We start from the raw sequence: 21,896 nt of genomic DNA, 5'->3' as shown, positions 1-21,896 counted from the left end.
TAACACAAACCACAAGTACAATGTAAAATGTAGCATATATCCTTAAGGGAGATAACTCTAATACAAATCACAGGTATTATGTTTGGGGTGACCTAAATCCTTAAGGGAGACAACTCTAACACATTGTGAAGTTATTTACTCTACCACAGGTTAACTTCGCATGCAATATGTGGGTACACATTAATATCAACATCTAAAGAAGTGTGAGAGAAATAATAATTTGTGACACGATAGTAAATGAAGTTCATCATGTATTAATGAGATATATTGAGATAACAGTGTATTGATCTAGCTGGGTTGAGACTATCTGGTACAAAGCTGTACACATGTCAAACCTGGAGTTGCCTATTATACCTGCAATATCATTCTCTATACACCATTGTGATTTAAGTATTTATTGTTGCATGAAGATGTTTGTTGTATCACTTACATATACCTGTCATATTAGTCTCGTTAACACCTGTAATTATACAGGTGATGGATGAGCTGTCCGACATGCTGAGTATGAAGAAAGACCAGGTGGAGAAGACTGTACACGAGTGTAAATGTGATGATCTGTCAGCAATGTTTAATATGATCATGGACACTAAGAGATGTGAGAAAGGTGAGTCAATTAGTGGTCAATGAATGGTCAATTATTGATCAATCAGTGGTCACTTATACATTTAGTGATCAATATGTGGTCAGTAAGTGATGAATTAAAGGTCAATATGAGGTCAATTAAAGGGGCCACGATGGCCGAGTGGTTAAGGTGTCCTGACACTTTATCACTAGACCTCCACCTCCGGGTTGTGAGTTCGAAACCTATGTGGGGCAGTTGCGAGGTACTGATCATAGGCCGGTGGTTTTTCTCCGGTCCTTTCCTCCACCTCCAAAACCTGGCACACCTTAAATGACCCTGGCTGTTAATAGGACGTTAAACAAAAACAAAACAAACCAAAGAAGTCAATTAGTGGTCAGTTGGCAACCACTGGTTAAAATATTGGTTGATAAGTGGTAAATAAGTGATCAATCAGGGGTCAGCCAACGCTCAATTGTTGGTCAATCTGAGATGAATTAGTGATTTATCAGTGATATCATTTAATGATCAATCAATGATCAATTGCGGGTCAATAAGGGGTCAATTAGTTATCACTCAGTGGTAAGTCATTGGTCAATAAGAGATCAATTAAAGGTTAATTGGTGGTCAGTTAGCAATCATTAGTTAAAAGTTTGGTTAGTCAATAGTCAATAAGTCATCAATTAGCGGTCAGTCAGTGATCAATTAATGGCCAATCAGTAGTGAATCAATGATCGACAATCAGACGTCCATCAGAGGTGAATTATTGGCCAATCAGTGGTATTTGATAACACTGGAACATTTGGTTGTAGGTTTATTTGATAACACTGGAACATTTGGTTGTAGGTTTATTTGATAACACTGGAACATTTGGTTGTAGGTTTATTTGATAACACTGGAACATTTGGTTGTAGGTTTATTTGATAACACTGGAACATTTGGTTGTAGGTTTATTTGATAAACACTGGAACATTTGGTTGTAGGTTTATTTGATAACACTGGAACATTTGGTTGTAGGTTTATTTGAGATTGACTACACTACTCAGCCAGAGAGGAAGCTGGACATTAAAACAAAAAAACACAAGAGAAAGTCTATGCAGCAGAGAGCAGCAGAGTTGGAGAGTGGGACATCGCGTGGTAACCACGGTAATGGGTCTGGATGTCACTAGATTTGAAACTTTTTTGAAGAGTTCTTTATTTAATGTTCATGAACCTGTTATGGAAAGAAAGGACAGAGAGGTGTTTAAACTCTTCTATGATGTAAAATTAAAAGGAAATATTTTTTTATGTTTGATGTTTTATATTGGATATAGGTCAACACCACCAAAATGGTCTACCTCCATTCTTAACTCTGACACAGGTAAAATGTATATCATATCATGTACTTAACTGTTACACAGGTAAAATGTATATTATATAATGTACTTAACTGTTACACAGGTAAAATGTATATTATATAATGTATTTAACTGTTACACAGGTAAAAAGTATATTATATAATGTATTTAACTGTTACACAGGTAAAAAGTATATTATATAATGTATTTAACTCTGACACAGGTAAAATGTATATCATATCATGTACTTAACTGTGACACAGGTAAAATGTATATTATATCATGTATTTAACTGTGACACAGGTAAAATGTATATTATATGATGTACTTAACTGTGACACAGGTAAAATGTATATTATATAATGTACTTAACTGTTACACAGGTAAAATGTATATTATATGATGTACTTAACTGTGACACTGGTAAAATATATATTATATAATGTATTGACTTTTGTTGTATTGTAGTTGGTCATCATGCAGATGGCTCTGAGCTGTCGCCAAAAACTGGTCAGTCTGGAGAAGGCCCAGCTAATGAACAACATAAGGTCAGCGCCAGCTTTGATTTCATGGCCCTGTGTAGCGCTCCATCATGGCTAGGACCCGAGAAGAAACGATCAAAACCACGGAGATCTTTACGATACAACAGACTTATGTCTCCCAATCAAACATCGGTAACTATATAGCTAGTGTATATCTCTGTAAAGATGTCAGTAAAAAATTATGAGAAAATCATTGAAAAACAGAAATACACATATTTGAAATAGGATTAATCAATTTGGTATAAAATTATTTTGAATAATGATTATCTTGATTAAACAGCCATTGAAATCTCTTCTTGTGAGAAAATAAATATATTGTTAATCACAGATGAACATTTGTTATGGCATTAATCTGATGAAACAACAGAGTATACAATATAATAACATAGTTCCAACTCAAAGTCCATATAACGGGAGCAAAATATAAACAAAAAATACATTGAGACCCTTGGAACAGTACTAGGAAATTATACCTGGTGTTCCTAATGGGTAAGTGTCTTCTACTTCATCAACAGTATCCACCATACAAATCAAATCTAGGTTAAAAGGGGTTAAGTCACATTCTCAAACTGGGGGTGGTGACAGCAAGCATCAAGCGTGAAACATGTCTGAGTTCATATTACACAAGGAAATTAGAGATCATAATGTCGACCATAAAACTTTCCCATGATCTAGGTAGGGGAAGCAAGGATGTGACTATCCAGAAACAGAAAATTAACAATTGGGAAATAGAAATCATCATTCTTGTCATATACATATGTAGCTTGTTGTAAATTCTCTGTTGGTTATGTAGTGTTCAAGTTCAGCAGCTGCTGTTGAAGAGTCTGTTGTGTCCTTGATTTCAAGTTCTATAGGGTATTGACTTGGTCAATAAAGATTTTTTATGTAAAGATAACACATCAGTATACCTAAAGGTGAAAGTAAAGGACTTTGCAAGGTCTTTGTTACCTGTTCTGATAAGCTCTTCAATATAGTTAGCCTTGTATGAAAACAAAAACAGCCAACACAATAGTTTATTCCCATGGGTATGCCCATAGTTAATTCCCATGGGTATGCCAGTAGTTTCAAAACTATGGGCCCTTGTAATATGTTTAAAGAAATATGATCTTGTATAGTTTTACAACAATGTACTTGCTCTTCACCTTTCTTGGAAAAGAAAGCACTCATCATAAAGAGAACAAAAATGTTCCCTAAGTTTGGATTTGGGAATGGTAGTGTGACGTTTTGATTAAGAATTATTTTTAGGAGCAGATGTTCAAAATTAATAAAAAAAAATCTTTGGAATTTTCAAAATTCACATTCCATTAATACTTTGTGAAATGTGATAGTGGTTACAAACAAGGATAAAATTACATTGCCTTATATCTACAGACACAGCCAAACCCGTCTGATAAATCTTTCAGTATGACTTTGATATCAGGAAATACGGAATTGTGTTTTATTTTCAATTTCAATTCAAAGCTGAATATTCTTTTTGATAATTAGATACCTTATGGGTTTGATCCACACTGACAATACAGTATGTTTGTGTTTTACCCAATCTTTGGTATATTCTTTAACAGAATTCATAAATAACTTGATGTTTCATGAAAATTCACATTCTGATCCTCATGAAAAGCTGTCTTAGCTTATAATTTTGAATAATGTAGGTGAAAGGAAATTGATTCAACATGATTTTACTGTAAATATAAATGAGATATATACTACTGATGTATCCAGATGTGTTAAATGTTTTATACATTGACTTGTTTTGTGTTGTAGGATCCCAGCCACAGTAACGATACGATCAACACCATTCCCAATAACCCTAGCAATCCTAACCTCTTGTCTCCTGGCCAACCTGGTCAGATGGCCTTCAATAGACGCTCCTTCAGTCGGCGCAACTCATCACAGCGTAAAAAACGGTCAAGTTCTTACGGGCCAGGGAATCGTCGCACGAACAGTCTTAAAGATGTACAGGGTTCCAGTAGCTCCCAACCCAACAGTCCCACCACCCTGCTCAGTCCCTCCATACGGATAGACCCACCTCGCCCCCTCCCTATCCAGCGTCCCAAAGATCTCAGTGTGAAGGGTTGTTATCACTTATCTCCCTTCTCTCTACACGTCCCCGCCAACAAGAGTTCCTCCTTCTCAAACATCAATGGACCTATTATGCATACAAGAGAGAAGTGTAGGAATAATTCAGACAGTTCTAATCCGTGCTCCACCACCGAACTGCTCAGCTGTGCCGGCTCGCTAGAGGCACTCATTGATCCTACCAACATAGATGTATCCTTGGAGGCCGTAGATTCCACAGCTGCTGAAGCCAAAATATCGTCCAATGACAAACTAGAGTCACTTAAGGAGGATGGGCTGGACTCTGTCGAAGCCCGCATTGCATTAGTAGACATTAAGTCGATTGTGAGACCAAAGGTGTCTGCAAAACAAGACAGAAAACAATTAGTGACGTCAAAAGTTAGTAATGTGTGTGATTCGAGGACAACACTGTCGGCAAGTTCGCTGGAGCGTGTGGTACCTTCATCTATGCAATCAAGTGAGGATAAGAATCCTAGGATACGATGTGCTCAGTGTTGTGAATTAAATGTGTCAGATTGTAACAAGGCCAGAAACAGTGAAGCACAGCTGTTTACGCTGGACACGGACATAAACGAAGACCAGGTGGACAGTACCACAGAGTTACTGGGGGCCACTAAAATGGTGGACCTGCCAGAACCGTCATCAATGGACATCACAGATCGTGGTGTGGTGTGCTGTAATAGAGATAGGAAGGAATCAATCAATGGGAAGGACAAGTTATCTACAGATGAGGCTCGTGTACCTCCTCCAAAGAATGGCCCACAGGGCTTGCATTATCGACGCTCCAGTGAGTTGATGAATGCACTCGAGTATAGCCCGGATGTAGAGGCATATTTGGAGGATGGACGCAGCTCTGTGTCAACGCGCTGCTCCAACATGTCACTGTATAACCTTGTCATGCCAAACACACCCACACGACAAATGTTTCAGATGCCCCTTGCGCGCATAGAAAGCTTCCATAGTGATGACTTTGATGCATTAGCAACAGACTTAGATTTCACCCCAAACGTGAAATCGACGTCGAGTGCCACGACTCCTTCCAGCTCTGTAAATACGCCTACTATGCCATGTTTTGCCTATAAACTTCATCTCCATAAGAAGAAAAATGCCAAGTTAAAAGCGAATAAATTTAAAAATTCAACTTCCAATGGAAAAGAGATGTGTGTGAAAGAGATAGACTCAGGAGGAATGTGTAACTCATCCATCACAGAAAGTGAGCTCAGGTAGGGTAAAGACAGAAGGTGATATAGACAACAGGTAGGGTATAGACAGAAGGTGGATATAGACAACAGGTAGGGTATAGACAGAAGGTTGTTATAGACAGAAGGTGGATATAGACAACAGGTAGGGTATAGACAACAGGTAGGATATAGACAGAATGTGGATATAGACAACAGGTAGGGTATAGACAGAAGGTGGATATAGACAACAGGTAGGGTATAGACAGAAAGTGGATATAGACAACAGGTAGGATATAGACAACAGGTAGGGTATATACAGAATGTGGATATAGACAACAGGTAGGGTATAGACAGAAGGTGGATATAGACAACAGGTAGGGTATAGACAACAGGTAGGTTATAGACAACAGGTAGGGTATAGACAACAGGTGATATAGACAACAGGTAGGGTATAGACAGAAGGTGGATATAGACAACAGGTAGGGTATAGACAACAGGTAGGATATAGACAACAGGTAGGGTATAGACAACAGGTAGGGTATAGACAGAATGTGATATAGACAACAGGTAGGGTATAGACAGAAGGTGGATATAAACAACAGGTAGGGTATAGACAGAAGGTGGATATAGACAACAGGTAGGGTATAGACAACAGGTAGGGTATAGACAGAAGATGGATAGAGACAACAGGTAGGATATAGACAACAGGTAGGGTATAGACAACAGGTAGGGTATAGACAGAAGGTGGATATAGACAACAGGTAGGGTATAGACAACAGGTAGTGTATAGACAGAAGGTTGATATAGACAACAGGTAGGGTATAGACAACAGGTAGGGTATAGACAGAAGGTGGATATAGACAACAGGTAGGTTATAGACAGAAGGTGGATAGAGACAACAGGTAGGGTATAGACAACAGGTAGGGTATAGACAGAAGGTGGATAGAAACAACAGGTAGGGTATATACAGAAGGTGGATATAGACAACTGGTAGGGTATAGACAACAGTTGGATATAGACAACAGGTAGGGTATAGACAGAAGGTGGATATAGACAACAGGTACGGTATAGACCACAGGTAGGGTATAGACAGAAGGTGGATATAGACAACAGGTAGGGTATAGACAGAAGGTGGATATAGACAACAGGTAGGGTATAGACAGAAGGTGGATATAAACAACAGGTAGGGTATAGACAAAGGTAGGGTATAGACAACAGGTAGGGTATAGACAGAAGGTGGATATAGACAACAGGTAGGGTATAGACAACAGGTAGGGTATAGACAACAGGTAGGGTATAGACAGAAGGTGGATAGAAACAACAGGTAGGGTATATACAGAAGGTGGATATAGACAACAGGTAGGGTATAGACAACAGGTGGATATAGACAACAGGTAGGGTATAGACAGAAGGTGGATATAGACAACAGGTACGGTATAGACAACAGGTAGGGTATAGACAGAAGGTGGATATAGACAACAGGTAGGGTATAGACAGAAGGTGGATATAGACAACAGGTAGGGTATAGACAGAAGGTGATATAGACAACAGGTAGGGTATAGACAGAAGGTGGATATAGACAACAGGTAGGGTATAGACAGAAGGTGGATATAGACAACAGGTAGGGTATAGACAACAGGTAGGGTATAGACAACAGGTAGGGTATAGACAGAAGGTGGATATAGACAACAGGTACGGTATAGACCACAGGTAGGGTATAGACAGAAGGTGGATATAGACAACAGGTAGGGTATAGACAGAAGGTGGATAGAGACAATAGGTAGGATACAAACCTAGTATAAAATTATATCCAATCAGTAAACAGATGATGAACTCAACAACTTAGTCACATTTTTTTGCAAAGATTAAGCTTTTGAAGAAGGGAAATACATGGCAATTTTGAGATGTCACAATCAATGATATTTTTCTATGACTTTGCATTTGGTATTGAACAGAATCCACCACATATTGTAAAAAAAATTTGTGATATTGACCTCACATTGATATCATGTATTTTTCTGTGTTGACCAGACATTGATATCACCTTTTTGTGACCTTAATCTTTTGTTTATGATGTAATTGTCAAGATGATGATGAAATGGTGTTACAGATTTTGGATAATTTTCTGAAGATAGGAAATATGAGTAATAAAATAGTTATAGTCTTAAGCTTGGGTGATTATAGAGATTTATTAACCCTTTTGATTTTGACATCAACTTCTGCATTGCTTTGGTTAATATGAAAATTTTGAGGTGAATAAATGATAACTGGCAGTGATATGAGTGACATGTATTACTACTAAAACTCACAGTGATATGAGTGGCATGTATTACTACTAAAACTCACAGTGATATGAGTGGTTTGTATTACTACTAAAACTCACAGTTATATGAGTGGTTTGTATTACTACTAAAACTCAGTGATATGAGTGGTTTGTATTACTACTAAAACTCAGTGATATGAGTGTATCACTACTAAACTCACTAGTACACGATGCTGATTAGTGAGGGTAATGTCTTTAGCATTGTCACCATTTGGTGAGGATTTCTTCAGATTCTCTCCAGTAGTTTTATGTAATTAATATTGATAATTTTCTAGCGACTCTTGTCATTTTTATTACTGCCGTATGAGTAATTTGAGGAGAGTACTAAATTAAGCTGGAGTTAGATTATTTTTCAGCAGTTATATTACTAGAAGTTTTTAAGCTGAAGTGTATATGAGCTTACCAAATTGTAGCTTATTTCATGAGGATCTTTGGAAATTTGTTGAAATCCACAGATGTTTTTAATGTAAAACACAGCATGCAATGGACCTTACCTAACACAAGATAACGCAAAAATGAGCTAAAAAGAGAAAGTCTAGGATTTTAAGTCTGGGCAATCGGTCCTCTTGAGATATCCTGGAACTGTTGTGATAGGTAAAAATGTGTGGAACATTTCTTCATCATTTTACCTGACTCAGCAGTACCCTGAACATCATGCTTGGAATTTCCATGATGAGATTTATGGTTTGAAACATAAGAAATACATGCAGCACATGTACATTTATAGACCTCCTTCTGAAAAGATCATACCTAAAAACTGTATACGGTAACCTCCGGCCAGTTGATGACAGCAAGAATCTTGAGATCAGGAAACTGTAAATCAAGACACAAACATATATCTGGCATATCTATTCAATTTTGGTCGAACTGATGAATGGTTTATCGTAATTATATTTTTGCTGGTTTTTTTTTCTTTTTTTTCTTTGTGGATTTGGATCTGTAGGAATTTAATTTAAAAATTGATAACGAACAATAACAAAGTTTTACTGTTTATTTTTTATATTTCATGAAGTAAGCATAGGGATTAGTTTTTTAGAAAAATATGGAAAATTTTCAAAAAAAATTAAAATGTATCCAACATTGTATGAATTATAGACTGTGATTACGACTATACTAATTCAAGTTGACAATGTTGGATAGATTCTAAATTTTGTAAAAAAAAATTGCATGCTTTTCTAATCAAATTTATCACTTTACTTCCTTCATGTATGTCATTATGACATATTTGATATCAAAATAACAGTAAATTACACTGTAAACTGTTTTAAAAATAATTGATTCTACATTTGCCTTTGAAAATTATTAACCATTTTGTTTGGGCACGGGACCCTTCACACAAATTGGTGTTTTGTAAGGAGGTCCACTATGACTATCGGTTGATATAATGATTAACCTTTTTTGCGATTATGGTTTATTTTCATGTATCTACATATGGTGAAAAAAATAAAATAAATTAGAGTGGGGGCTGGCGCTAATGTTAAATCTCAAAAGACATTGACCTCCACTTTGTCAAATTGAATACATTTAGTCTACTCTCATATTGAAATGGAATAGCATCAATAGCATCCACAAAATTGACATATATCAACTTCCAAAGTAGCAGGTGAGAGATACAGGCTCACTGGGCCTCTGGTTTATGTTTAGAATTACGATCCAGATTGTCTTTCCCAGGAGCCTGTAACAGGTTATATGTATATATCATGTTAATAATGTACGATTATATATAGCCATGTAAGTATCACTAACTTTTACAGTTGATTGAGATTTACAGTGTAAGCACTCCAAGCTACTTAATTGTGTATGTGACCTTTGTGTAATTAGATTAACACACCCACAGGTAAGGCGAGGCCTCAAGGTTCATGTCTGTATAAAGGGATTATCCCTAGGATTAAGGCCTTTGTGTGTAACACATGTACTCCTTATAGGCACATTAACCAGGGCCAGACTGTTCAGCTTCATAAGTCTTTTCTGTGATTTTGAAAATTAAATATTCATATTGAGAAATATTTCATTATCATTTCTTGCCGTTGAGGTACTTGTATTGAATGTCTACACATGCAGATTTAGATATATATTCTTATTTTTTTGGGGATATGTTGAGAGTTGTACATATATCAAGTTAATCAGACTGAGCTCCTGGGGACTGGTCACATGATTACAGAATCATTGTGTATTGTACTTATTACAATGGGGTAGAAATCTGTAAGGAATTTTATAATAAAGAAATATTAGAATATGTTAGGCTAATGTTTATGAAGTCTGGCATGAATTCTGTAGTGGATGTGTTGTGTACAGTCAGTGGGTACATCAGACCCAGTTGATTCGTTAGACACAGTTGATCCGTTAGACACAGTTGATTTGTTAATATTAGACCAGTTGATTCGTTAGACCCAGTTGATACGATGATGAGGTATTCACGTTACAGGATTGACCCATCATGTTCAGAGCCACTTCTCAGCTCAGGGAGTGATGGAGGGGTGGAGAGAGTCGTGGAGGAGGTCACAGATAAGCCCTCCTCTGTCAGCAAAGCCAAAATCCATCCCATGGACAGAGGTAAGTCTGTGAAGGGAGATAACTCTCACTTTTCCCTTAGCTTTACATGAGTTGTTGCTATATATTTTGTTATCTATTTGTATATTGGTATCTAGATTCTGTAACACTTGTAAATTGGCCTTTGTGCATACCAAGGGTTATAGATAACAAACATAATTCAGGCTCTGACATGATTTCGGTTATTATGGGAGATTTCATGCCCCTGCAAAGTTCAGTTTTATTGATGGGGCTTATAATGTTACCCATGTCCGGCTGTGTGCGCCCATGTGCTGCATTGTGACTTTTCCTGGACTTTCCTGCCCTATGCGGTGGCCGAGTGGTCAAGGTGTTCTGACTCTTTATCACCAGCCCTCCACCTCTGGGTTGCGAGTTTGAAACCTACATGGGGCAGTTGCCAGGTACTGACCATAGGCCTCCAAAACCTCCAAAACCTGGCATGTCTGTAAATGACCCCGGCTGCTAATAGGACGTTAAACAAAAACAAACAAACAAATTCCTGCCCTATTTTAAATCATTAGATTTGGTTCATATTTACACCAATAAAAGATATCATTTCATTTATTTCTACACCTGACCACATTCTGGTGACCATTGGTCAAGGTTAAATGTAAAGAGTTGACCTTCTGTTCACCTTTAACTAGATATCTAAGCATTAAACTGCTGTCTTATGGCCCTGTTATTCTCACAAGATTGCAGACAAACTGAATAATGTGTGTTAGTGTTTTATGATTACATGTCATTAAAATGATAGTAGAGTAAGTCGAAATGTAGGGGCAGTTGTACAGACATTTTCTAGTTTCCATATATTTTGATTGATATTAATTTTGTGTTTTTCAGATGAGCAGGATACAAGTGAACTAATACTACGAGGTACAAAAATCAACAACAAGTCCATTCCAAAAAACAAGTGCACAAGCACCTCAAATGCGAGTGAGTCTACGGGTAATGATGTCAAGGCACGGAAGCAGCAGGTATGTCACATGACGAGTCCTATATCCTGTCTGTCTTGTGTAATGTGAGCAGTGATTGTATATCATACATATGTAGCCCCCTAGGCCTTCAAACGAGTAAGGAGTGTTCATTAAGTGTGCTTTAGTAGTATTATCTATCTTTATTTGTTTTTATTTGTATGTTTTTATGATTTTTTTTTAGCTCTAGCAATTTTTCTGAGAATCAAATATTGAATTAGTTTATGTATAAGAGAGAAGAGTTTTCATTTAAAGTATAACTAGAATTATCTTTATGTAAGAAACCATAACACAAAAATGTAAAATGTAGTGACCCTGATTTAATGTCTATCTGTAGATTTCAAGATAGCAGTCTATATACATAACATACGGAACTTTGTACTTCCTAATGACATTCAAGTCAAGTTCTGGTATGGTTCAGGCTACAATTCTATCTGTTTTTATCAGTCAATTAAAAATAGCAATTGAATTTGTGGGTTTGAAGAATTTTACATCTTCAGAATTGAGTTGAAACATATGCAACAGATCTTAAATCTGCTATTTCTGAAGGGGAGAAACCTCACAGTTGATATTTAATGCACAATTTGCATGGTGTTCAGCTTTACATCACTTCCATCTTCAAACTTTGGTCACATGACAAGGAAGGAATTATACTCATCCTTAAATCTGATAGGTCAGAGATAGGTCACATGACATAGAGAACTTGTCCTGTATTTGATAGGTCAGAGATAGGTCACATGACATGGAGAACTTGTTCTGTATTTGATAGGTCAGAGATAGGTCACATGATATTGAGAACCTGTTCTTAAGTGTGATAGGTCAGAGATAGGTCACATGACATGGAGCAATTGTCCTTAAATCTGATAGGTCAGAGTCACCAGTAGGGTTAATGAAATTGAGGCCTTTACTTATAGATTAACATATCATTTTAGACGGATAATCAAAATTGCAACTGGTTACATCATTTATTCCATATGTGGTTTTAAATAACACTAGCTAAATAGACTTAGTAGTATTCTGGTTTATCCTTTATATTTATAAAATCAAATATATTCAAATGAAGAAATAAAATAAGAAACATGGGGGCTTAAGTTTGTTTCTGTGTTTCAGACTGACGTCACCCTAGCTATATATATAAAACAAATTTTATCTTTGATAAAAGTAGTTGAAAATGGCATATGTGACTGGCTCAAGTTTGTTTTACCTGACTCACTGAACCCTGACATTGTTTGACCTGATTCACTGAATGTAAAATTGTTTGATATGATAAATTGAAGTGAGATATAATGTGACCTAATTCACAGAACCATGACATTGCATGACCTTATCCCCTGTAGTGTGACATTGTTTGACATGACTCACTGAAGTGTGACATTGTTTGACATGACTCTCTGAGTGTGACATTGATTGACCTCATTACTTGAAGTGATCGTGGCACTGTTTGACTTGACTCACTAAAGTTTGGTTATTTTTCTCAACTCACTGAAGTGTGACATTTGAATCAACTCACTGAAGTGTGACATTGTTTGACTCTACTCACAGAAGTATAACATTGTTTGACTCAACTCACTGAAGTGTGACATTGTTTTACTCTACTCACTGAAGTGTGAAATTGTTTTGCTTGACTCACTGAAGCATGACATTGTTTGACCCGACTCACTGAAGTATGGCATTGTTTGACTTTACTCACTGAAGTGTGACATTATTTGAATCAACTCACTAAAGTGTGGCATTGTTTGACTCTACTCACTGAAGTGTGACATTATTTGACTAGACTCACTGAAATTTGACATTATTTGACTCGACTCACTGAAATGTGACATTGTTTGACTCACCTCACTAAAGTGTGACATTATATGACTTGACTCACTGAAGTGTGACATTTCTCACCCCCTCTGCAGCCCAGGTGGCCCTTCTGTTTTATAAATTTAGTTGGAAGCTATTAAACAGGTGAGTCGTCTGGTCATATTCAAATTTTAACAGTTTCACATCAACTTTGGAATGAATATTTAAAGTTTTTTTTATTTTTACGTGGTTTGTTGGTGCCCAGGAGTGGTGGTGTGGTGTTTATGGAATAGATTTGTTTGATTGCAAATGTTTTCTGTCAGTTTTTTGTCATGTTATAGAAACTCCTGCAAGCTTTTTTTTAGCTGAATAACCTTTTATTTTAGCAAAGCAAAATCCTTTCATTACTGTGCTAAATTAACCATTACCTGTAGGAAGTAACACTTTGGTTTGATATTACTGAATTGGCCTTGATTTTAATGTTTTCCTAGGTGAGGTGATAAATCTGGCCTTAATATTATTCTGTTAGTGTAGTGTAGTGTAAGGCCATTCAAGTTGTGGTTTTGAAGCAAGGAATAGCTCAATATTCTCTACCTGTCTTTAGGATTGTATTTCACCTTTATTCTGCCTGAAAATTCATTTTTAATGTGAGATTATCAAATTAATCATTGTGTGACATCTCACTGTTAGTGAGACTTCTGTCAGAAGATCGATTTTAGTGCGCCTTTTTGTAAAAAAGGTTTTTATCAAGACTTCTGTCAGAAAATACAATGTAAATGTGACTTCTGTCAGAATATTGATGTTAGTCAGACTTCTGTCAGAAAATTCACTGTTCCTGTCACCTTTCCCATGAAAGTTTGCCTTGTACAGATATGTCATATTTCATGTGACCTGCCAATTGTAAAGTTCCCTGACCTTGAACCACATATTACCTTTATATACAACCTGACCTTGAACCAGCTATGAATCTTGTCTTGGATCATCACACACCAGTTTCTAGCGTGGGCCTTTAGTAGAGTAGCTAACTGCAGGCACAGTTTTCTCTCTACTTTATATATATAGACCATCTGAATTATACTTACTATGATGTAGTGTCATTTTATTTGTATAATATTTACCTCTTTCATCAAGCATTAAGTATATTTTAGAGAACACCAGAGTTGTTAGTGTGTTGTATAAGAAAGAACTCTTCAATATCAATTATCAGGGTATGTCACACTGACAATACAGTGTGAGTAAAATTTAGTTTAATGATTTATTTATTTATATTTAGTTTTTCATCATTTGGTATTCATTTCTCATTACATTGACTATTTATAGAAATTGGATAGGTAACTATTGTGTAGAACTAGTGTAGAACTACATCATTGATGGGTGATGTGTAGTATTGTAGAACAACCACATTAGGGTTTTACACTACATGATTAAAGGGATATAACTAGTAGTGTAAAACTACATCATTAAGGGGAGATAACTAGTAGTGTAAAACTACATCATTAAGGGGAGATAACTAGTAGTGTAGAACTACATCATTAAGGGGAGATAACTAGAAGTGTAAAACTACATCATTAAGGGGAGATAACTAGTAGTCTAGAACTACATCATTAAGGGGAGATAACTAGTAGTCTAGAACTACATCATTAAGGGGAGATAACTAGTAGTTTAGAACTACATCATTAAGGGGAGATAACTAGAAGTGTAAAACTACACCATTATGGGGGAGATAACTAGTAGTGTAGAATTACACCATTAAGGGGAGATAACTAGAAGTGTAGAACTACATCATTAAGGGGAGATAACTAGAAGTGTAAAACTACACCATTATGGGGGAGATTAACTAGTAGTGTAGAACTACATCATTAAGGGGAGATAACTAGAAGTGTAAAACTACACCATTATGGGGGAGATAACTAGTAGTGTAAAACTACATCATTAAGGGGAGATAACTAGTAGTGTAGAACTACATCATTAAGGGGAGATAACAATGAGTGTGTTACTACATTATTAAGGGGAGATATAGCTAGTAGTCTAGAACTACATCATTAAGGGGAGATAACAATGAGTGTGTAACTGCATTACTAAGGGGAGATATAGCTAGTAGTGTAGAACTACATAATGGGCAGGTTAATAGAATCTAACATGTTCCATGGACAGGTATATCTCAACCTGGGTGTCATCTACAGTGCTCCTTCGTATGTGCATCAAAATTGATGATGGTATGTAATTGTGAGCAGCGTCATATAGTACATACCAGCTGTCATCTTTCAATTTTTTTTCTCTTAGCATTCGTGAAGTTTGTGAGAAATAAGTAGTAGTGTAGAACTAAAAGGCGATAAAGATTTAAATATAAAACTAATTTAAGGAAAGATAACTAGTTGTGTAGACCAACGTCATCCATGGGAGATCACTGGTAATATAGAATTACATTCAGGGGAGATAACTGGTAGTATATAATTACATTCAGGGGAGATAACTGGTAATATAGAATTACATTCAGGGGACATAACTGGTAATATAGAATTACATTCAGGGGAGATAACTAGTAGTGTAGAACTTCATTAAGGTGAGATATAACTACTAGAGTGAAAGGTTTTAATGTAAAACTACTGTAAGGAATGGTAACATTTTGTGAAGAACTACATCATGTAGGGGAGATAACTAGTAGTGTAGAACTACATTAAGGGGAAATAACTAGTCATGTAGAACTACATTAAGGGGAGGTATGACTTGTAGTGTTGAACTACAAAGAGAGAGAAATCTTAATATAGAACTGCATTAAAGTGTAGAACTTCATTATTAAGGGGAGATAACTAGTAGTGTATAATTACACCATTAAGGGGAGATAACTAGTAGTGTAGAATTACACCATTAAGGGGAAATAACTAGTAGTGTAGAATTACACCATTAAGGGGAGATAACTAGTAGTGTAGAATTACACCATTAAGGGGAGATAACTAGTAGTGTAGAATTACATCATTAAGGGGAGATAACTAGTAGTGTAGAACTACATCATTAAGGGGAGATAACTAGTAGTGTAAAACTACATCATTAAGGGGAGATAACTAGTAGGGTAGAACTACACCATTATGGGGGAGATAACTAGAAGTGTAAAACTACATCATTAAGGGGAGATAGCTAGTAGTATAGAACTACACCATTAAGGGGAGATAACTAATAGTATAGAACTACACCATTAAGGGGAGATAACTAGTAGTGTAGAACTACATCAGTAAGGGGAGATTATTTGTAATATTATACTATAAATATATAATACTATACTATGAATATATATATTTACTATATCATTAAGGGGAGGTAACTGTAGTGTAGAATTATACCATTAAAGGAAGGGTCTAGAAGTGTAGAACTACATAATTTATAAAAGGGTGATAACTAGTTGTGACACATCTTCATTATTATTTTTATGTTTTCTTTATTTGAATCAGCAGCCCATGGCTTTTTGATCTCGTTCCCTTGGTAACACAATGAGGAGGTAAAACTTGCAACTCTATTACTGCATCTTTTGTATTTCCTATCTTGTTTGTGAAAGTGACCATGGAGTTCAGTCTCTAAAAGTCTCCTGCATGATGCTCATTCTAAATCAATGAAAGTGGAATGGTTTAAAATGTATCATGCAAGTCTCATTTCTACAAATATTTACTCTGGAGCCATTTCTGATGAACCTTAGTGTCTATAATGTGATATAAAGCTGTCCTCTGGGTTAATTGTTCTCTTGGGACTGTGCATGATAAACTCTGAGAGGGATAACTGATATTCCTGTTTAAATTGGGCATATTTATATACTCCATTTAAAAAAAGTTTGCATGTAATCCCAAAATAAAAATCACTTTAGCTGATATCATTTATAAATGGGATTTTCTCTTTTCCCTTATGTGAGCATATATAAAACATATATTCTTCTCTTTTCTAATCTGTCAGTATTTTCATCTTTTTTTTTCTTTTGAGAAAAAGTTGAATTTGTTCATCAAATGTATGATAATAACATGAGATAATTATGTTGTAATTAATCTTATTCAAAATTTAATTATTGCTACATCAATATCAAATAGCTCTCAATGTATATTTTTCCAGGTAATTGAACCAAAAAAAAAACTGGTGTAGGTACATCAGAGTCCTGTTGGAGGTGTAGGTACATCAGAGTCCTGTTATAGAGGTGTAGGTACATCAAACTCCTGTTATAGAGGTGTAGGTACATCAAACTCCTGTTATAGAGGTGTAGGTACATCAAACTCCTGTTATAGAGGTGTAGGTACATCAAACTCCTGTTATAGAGGTGTAGGTACATCAGACTCCTTTTATAGAGGTGTAGGTACATCAGAGTCCTGTTATAGAGGTGTAGGTACATCAAACTCCTGTTATAGAGGTGTAGGTACATCAATCTCCTGTTAGAGGTGTAGGTACATCAAACTCCTGTTAGTACATCAGAGTCCTGTTATAGAGGTGTAGGTACATCAAACTCCTGTTATAGAGGTGTAGGTACATCAGACTCCTTTTATAGAGGTGTAGGTACATCAAACTCCTGTTATAGAGGTGTAGGTACATCAAACTCCTTTTATAGAGGTGTAGGTACATCAAACTCCTGTTATACAGGTGTAGGTACATCAAACTCCTGTTAGAGGTGTAGGTACATCAAACTCCTGTTATAGAGGTGTAGGTACATCAAACTCCTGTTATAGAGGTGTAGGTACATCAAACTCCTGTTATAGAGGTGTAGGTACATCAAACTCCTGTTATAGAGGTGTAGGTACATCAAACTCCTGTTATAGAGGTGTAGGTACATCAGACTCCTTTTATAGAGGTGTAGGTACATCAAACTCCTGTTATAGAGGTGTAGGTACATCAAACTCCTGTTATAGAGGTGTAGGTACATCAAACTCCTGTTAGAGGTGTAGGTACATCAAACTCCTGTTATAGAGGTGTAGGTACATCAAACTCCTGTTATAGAGGTGTAGGTACATCAAACTCCTGTTATAGAGGTGTAGGTACATCAAACTCCTGTTATATAGGTGTAGGTACATCAGAGTCCTGTTATAGAGGTGTAGGTACATCAAACTCCTGTTATAGAGGTGTAGGTACATCAGACTCCTTTTATAGAGGTGTAGGTACATCAAACTCCTGTTATAGAGGTGTAGGTACATCAAACTCCTGTTATAGAGGTGTAGGTACATCAAACTCCTGTTATAGAGGTGTAGGTACATCAAACTCCTGTTATAGAGGTGTAGGTACATCAAACTCCTGTTATAGAGGTGTAGGTACATCAGACTCCTTTTATAGAGGTGTAGGTACATCAGAGTCCTGTTATAGAGGTGTAGGTACATCAAACTCCTGTTATAGAGGTGTAGGTACATCAAACTCCTGTTATAGAGGTGTAGGTACATCAAACTCCTGTTATAGAGGTGTAGGTACATCAAACTCCTGTTATAGAGGTGTAGGTACATCAGACTCCTGTTATAGAGGTGTAGGTACATCAAACTCCTGTTATAGAGGTGTAGGTACATCAAACTCCTGTTATAGAGGTGTAGGTACATCAAACTCCTGTTATAGAAGTGTAGGTACATCAAACTCCTGTTATAGAGGTGTAGGTACATCAAACTCCTGTTATAGAGATGTAGGTACATCAAACTCCTGTTATAGTGGTGTAGGTACATCAAACTCCTGTTATAGAGGTGTAGGTACATCAAACTCCTGTTATAGAGGTGTAGGTACATCAGAGTCCTGTTATAGAGGTGTAGGTACATCAAACTCCTGTTATAGAGTTGTAGGTACATCAAACTCCTGTTATAGAGGTGTAGGTACATCAAACTCCTGTTATAGAGGTGTAGGTACATCAGACTCCTGTTATAGAGGTGTAGGTACATCAAACTCCTGTTATAGAGGTGTAGGTACATCAAACTCCTGTTATAGTGGTGTAGGTACATCAAACTCCTGTTATAGAGGTGTAGGTACATCAGACTCCTGTTATAGAGGTGTAGGTACATCAAACTCCTGTTATAGAGGTGTAGGTACATCAAACTCCTGTTATAGAGGTGTAGGTACATCAAACTCCTGTTATAGAGGTGTAGGTACATCAAACTCCTGTTATAGAGGTGTAGGTACATCAGACTCCTGTTATAGAGGTGTAGGTACATCAAACTCCTGTTATAGAGGTGTAGGTACATCAAACTCCTGTTATAGAGGTGTAGGTACATCAAACTCCTGTTATAGAGGTGTAGGTACATCAAACTCCTGTTATAGAGGTGTAGGTACATCAAACTCCTGTTATAGAGGTGTAGGTACATCAAACTCCTGTTATAGAGGTGTAGGTACATCAAACTCCTGTTATAGAGGTGTAGGTACATCAGACTCCTGTTATAGAGGTGTAGGTACATCAAACTCCTGTTATAGAGGTGTAGGTACATCAAACTCCTGTTATAGAGGTGTAGGTACATCAAACTCCTGTTATAGAGGTGTAGGTACATCAAACTCCTGTTATAGAGGTGTAGGTACATCAAACTCCTGTTATAAGGTGTAGGTACATCAAACTCCTGTTATAGAGGTGTAGGTACATCAAACTCCTGTTATAGAGGTGTAGGTACATCAAACTCCTGTTATAGAGGTGTAGGTACATCAAACTCCTGTTATAGAGGTGTAGGTACATCAAACTCCTGTTATAGAGGTGTAGGTACATCAAACTCCTGTTATAGAGGTGTAGGTACATCAAACTCCTGTTATAGAGGTGTAGGTACATCAAACTCCTGTTATAGAGGTGTAGGTACATCAAACTCCTGTTATAGAGGTGTAGGTACATCAAACTCCTGTTATAGAGGTGTAGGTACATCAAACTCCTGTTATAGAGGTGTAGGTACATCAAACTCCTGTTATAGAGGTGTAGGTACATCAAACTCCTGTTATAGAGGTGTAGGTACATCAAACTCCTGTTATAGAGGTGTAGGTACATCAAACTCCTGTTATAGAGGTGTAGGTACATCAAACTCCTGTTATAGAGGTGTAGGTACATCAAACTCCTGTTATAGAGGTGTAGGTACATCAAACTCCTGTTATAGTGGTGTAGGTACATCAAACTCCTGTTATAGAGGTGTAGGTACATCAAACTCCTGTTATAGAGGTGTAGGTACATCAAACTCCTGTTATAGAGGTGTAGGTACATCAAACTCCTGTTATAGAGGTGTAGGTACATCAAACTCCTGTTATAGAGGTGTAGGTACATCAAACTCCTGTTATAGAGGTGTAGGTACATCAAACTCCTGTTATAGAGGTGTAGGTACATCAAACTCCTGTTATAGAGGTGTAGGTACATCAAACTCCTGTTATAGAGGTGTAGGTACATCAAACTCCTGTTATAGAGGTGTAGGTACATCAAACTCCTGTTATAGAGGTGTAGGTACATCAAACTCCTGTTATAGAGGTGTAGGTACATCAAACTCCTGTTATAGAGGTGTAGGTACATCAAACTCCTGTTATAGAGGTGTAGGTACATCAGACTCCTGTTATAGAGGTGTAGGTACATCAAACTCCTGTTATAGAGGTGTAGGTACATCAAACTCCTGTTATAGAGGTGTAGGTACATCAAACTCCTGTTATAGAGGTGTAGGTACATCAAACTCCTGTTATAGAGGTGTAGGTACATCAAACTCCTGTTATAGAGGTGTAGGTACATCAAACTCCTGTTATAGAGGTGTAGGTACATCAAACTCCTGTTATAGAGGTGTAGGTACATCAAACTCCTGTTATAGAGGTGTAGGTACATCAGACTCCTTTTATAGAGGTGTAGGTACATCAAACTCCTGTTATAGAGGTGTAGGTACATCAAACTCCTGTTATAGAGGTGTAGGTACATCAAACTCCTGTTATAGAGGTGTAGGTACATCAAACTCCTGTTATAGAGGTGTAGGTACATCAAACTCCTGTTATAGAGGTGTAGGTACATCAAACTCCTGTTATAGAGGTGTAGGTACATCAAACTCCTGTTATAGAGGTGTAGGTACATCAAACTCCTGTTATAGAGGTGTAGGTACATCAAACTCCTGTTATAGAGGTGTAGGTACATCAAACTCCTGTTATAGAGGTGTAGGTACATCAAACTCCTGTTATAGAGGTGTAGGTACATCAAACTCCTGTTATAGAGGTGTAGGTACATCAAACTCCTGTTATAGAGGTGTAGGTACATCAAACTCCTGTTATAGAGGTGTAGGTACATCAAACTCCTGTTATAGAGGTGTAGGTACATCAAACTCCTGTTATAGAGGTGTAGGTACATCAAACTCCTGTTATAGAGGTGTAGGTACATCAAACTCCTGTTATAGAGGTGTAGGTACATCAAACTCCTGTTATAGTGGTGTAGGTACATCAAACTCCTGTTATAGAGGTGTAGGTACATCAAACTCCTGTTATAGAGGTGTAGGTACATCAAACTCCTGTTATAGAGGTGTAGGTACATCAAACTCCTGTTATAGAGGTGTAGGTACATCAAACTCCTGTTATAGAGGTGTAGGTACATCAAACTCCTGTTATAGAGGTGTAGGTACATCAAACTCCTGTTATAGAGGTGTAG

General features: G+C 36.9%; 1 protein-coding gene across 2 annotated transcripts in view; it reads left to right on the top strand.

Annotated features, from left to right (window-relative positions):
- Positions 1-21,896, top strand: part of LOC117325366 — a 202,530-nt gene that overhangs the window by 159,361 nt on the left and 21,273 nt on the right. For both annotated transcript variants that reach the window (XM_033881531.1, XM_033881532.1), the window contains exons 8-13: positions 475-604; positions 1,577-1,705; positions 2,365-2,570; positions 4,200-5,737; positions 10,444-10,571; positions 11,409-11,542. In XM_033881531.1, the coding sequence (XP_033737422.1) occupies positions 475-604; positions 1,577-1,705; positions 2,365-2,570; positions 4,200-5,737; positions 10,444-10,571; positions 11,409-11,542 (2,265 nt within the window). The remainder of the gene's footprint in view (positions 1-474; positions 605-1,576; positions 1,706-2,364; positions 2,571-4,199; positions 5,738-10,443; positions 10,572-11,408; positions 11,543-21,896) is intronic.

This window comes from Pecten maximus, chromosome 4 (genome assembly GCF_902652985.1).
Source record: "Pecten maximus chromosome 4, xPecMax1.1, whole genome shotgun sequence".
NCBI lineage: Eukaryota > Metazoa > Mollusca > Bivalvia > Pectinida > Pectinidae > Pecten > Pecten maximus.
The sequence above is the reverse complement of the archived record's forward strand: the minus strand, read 5'-3'. Positions and strand labels throughout refer to the sequence as shown.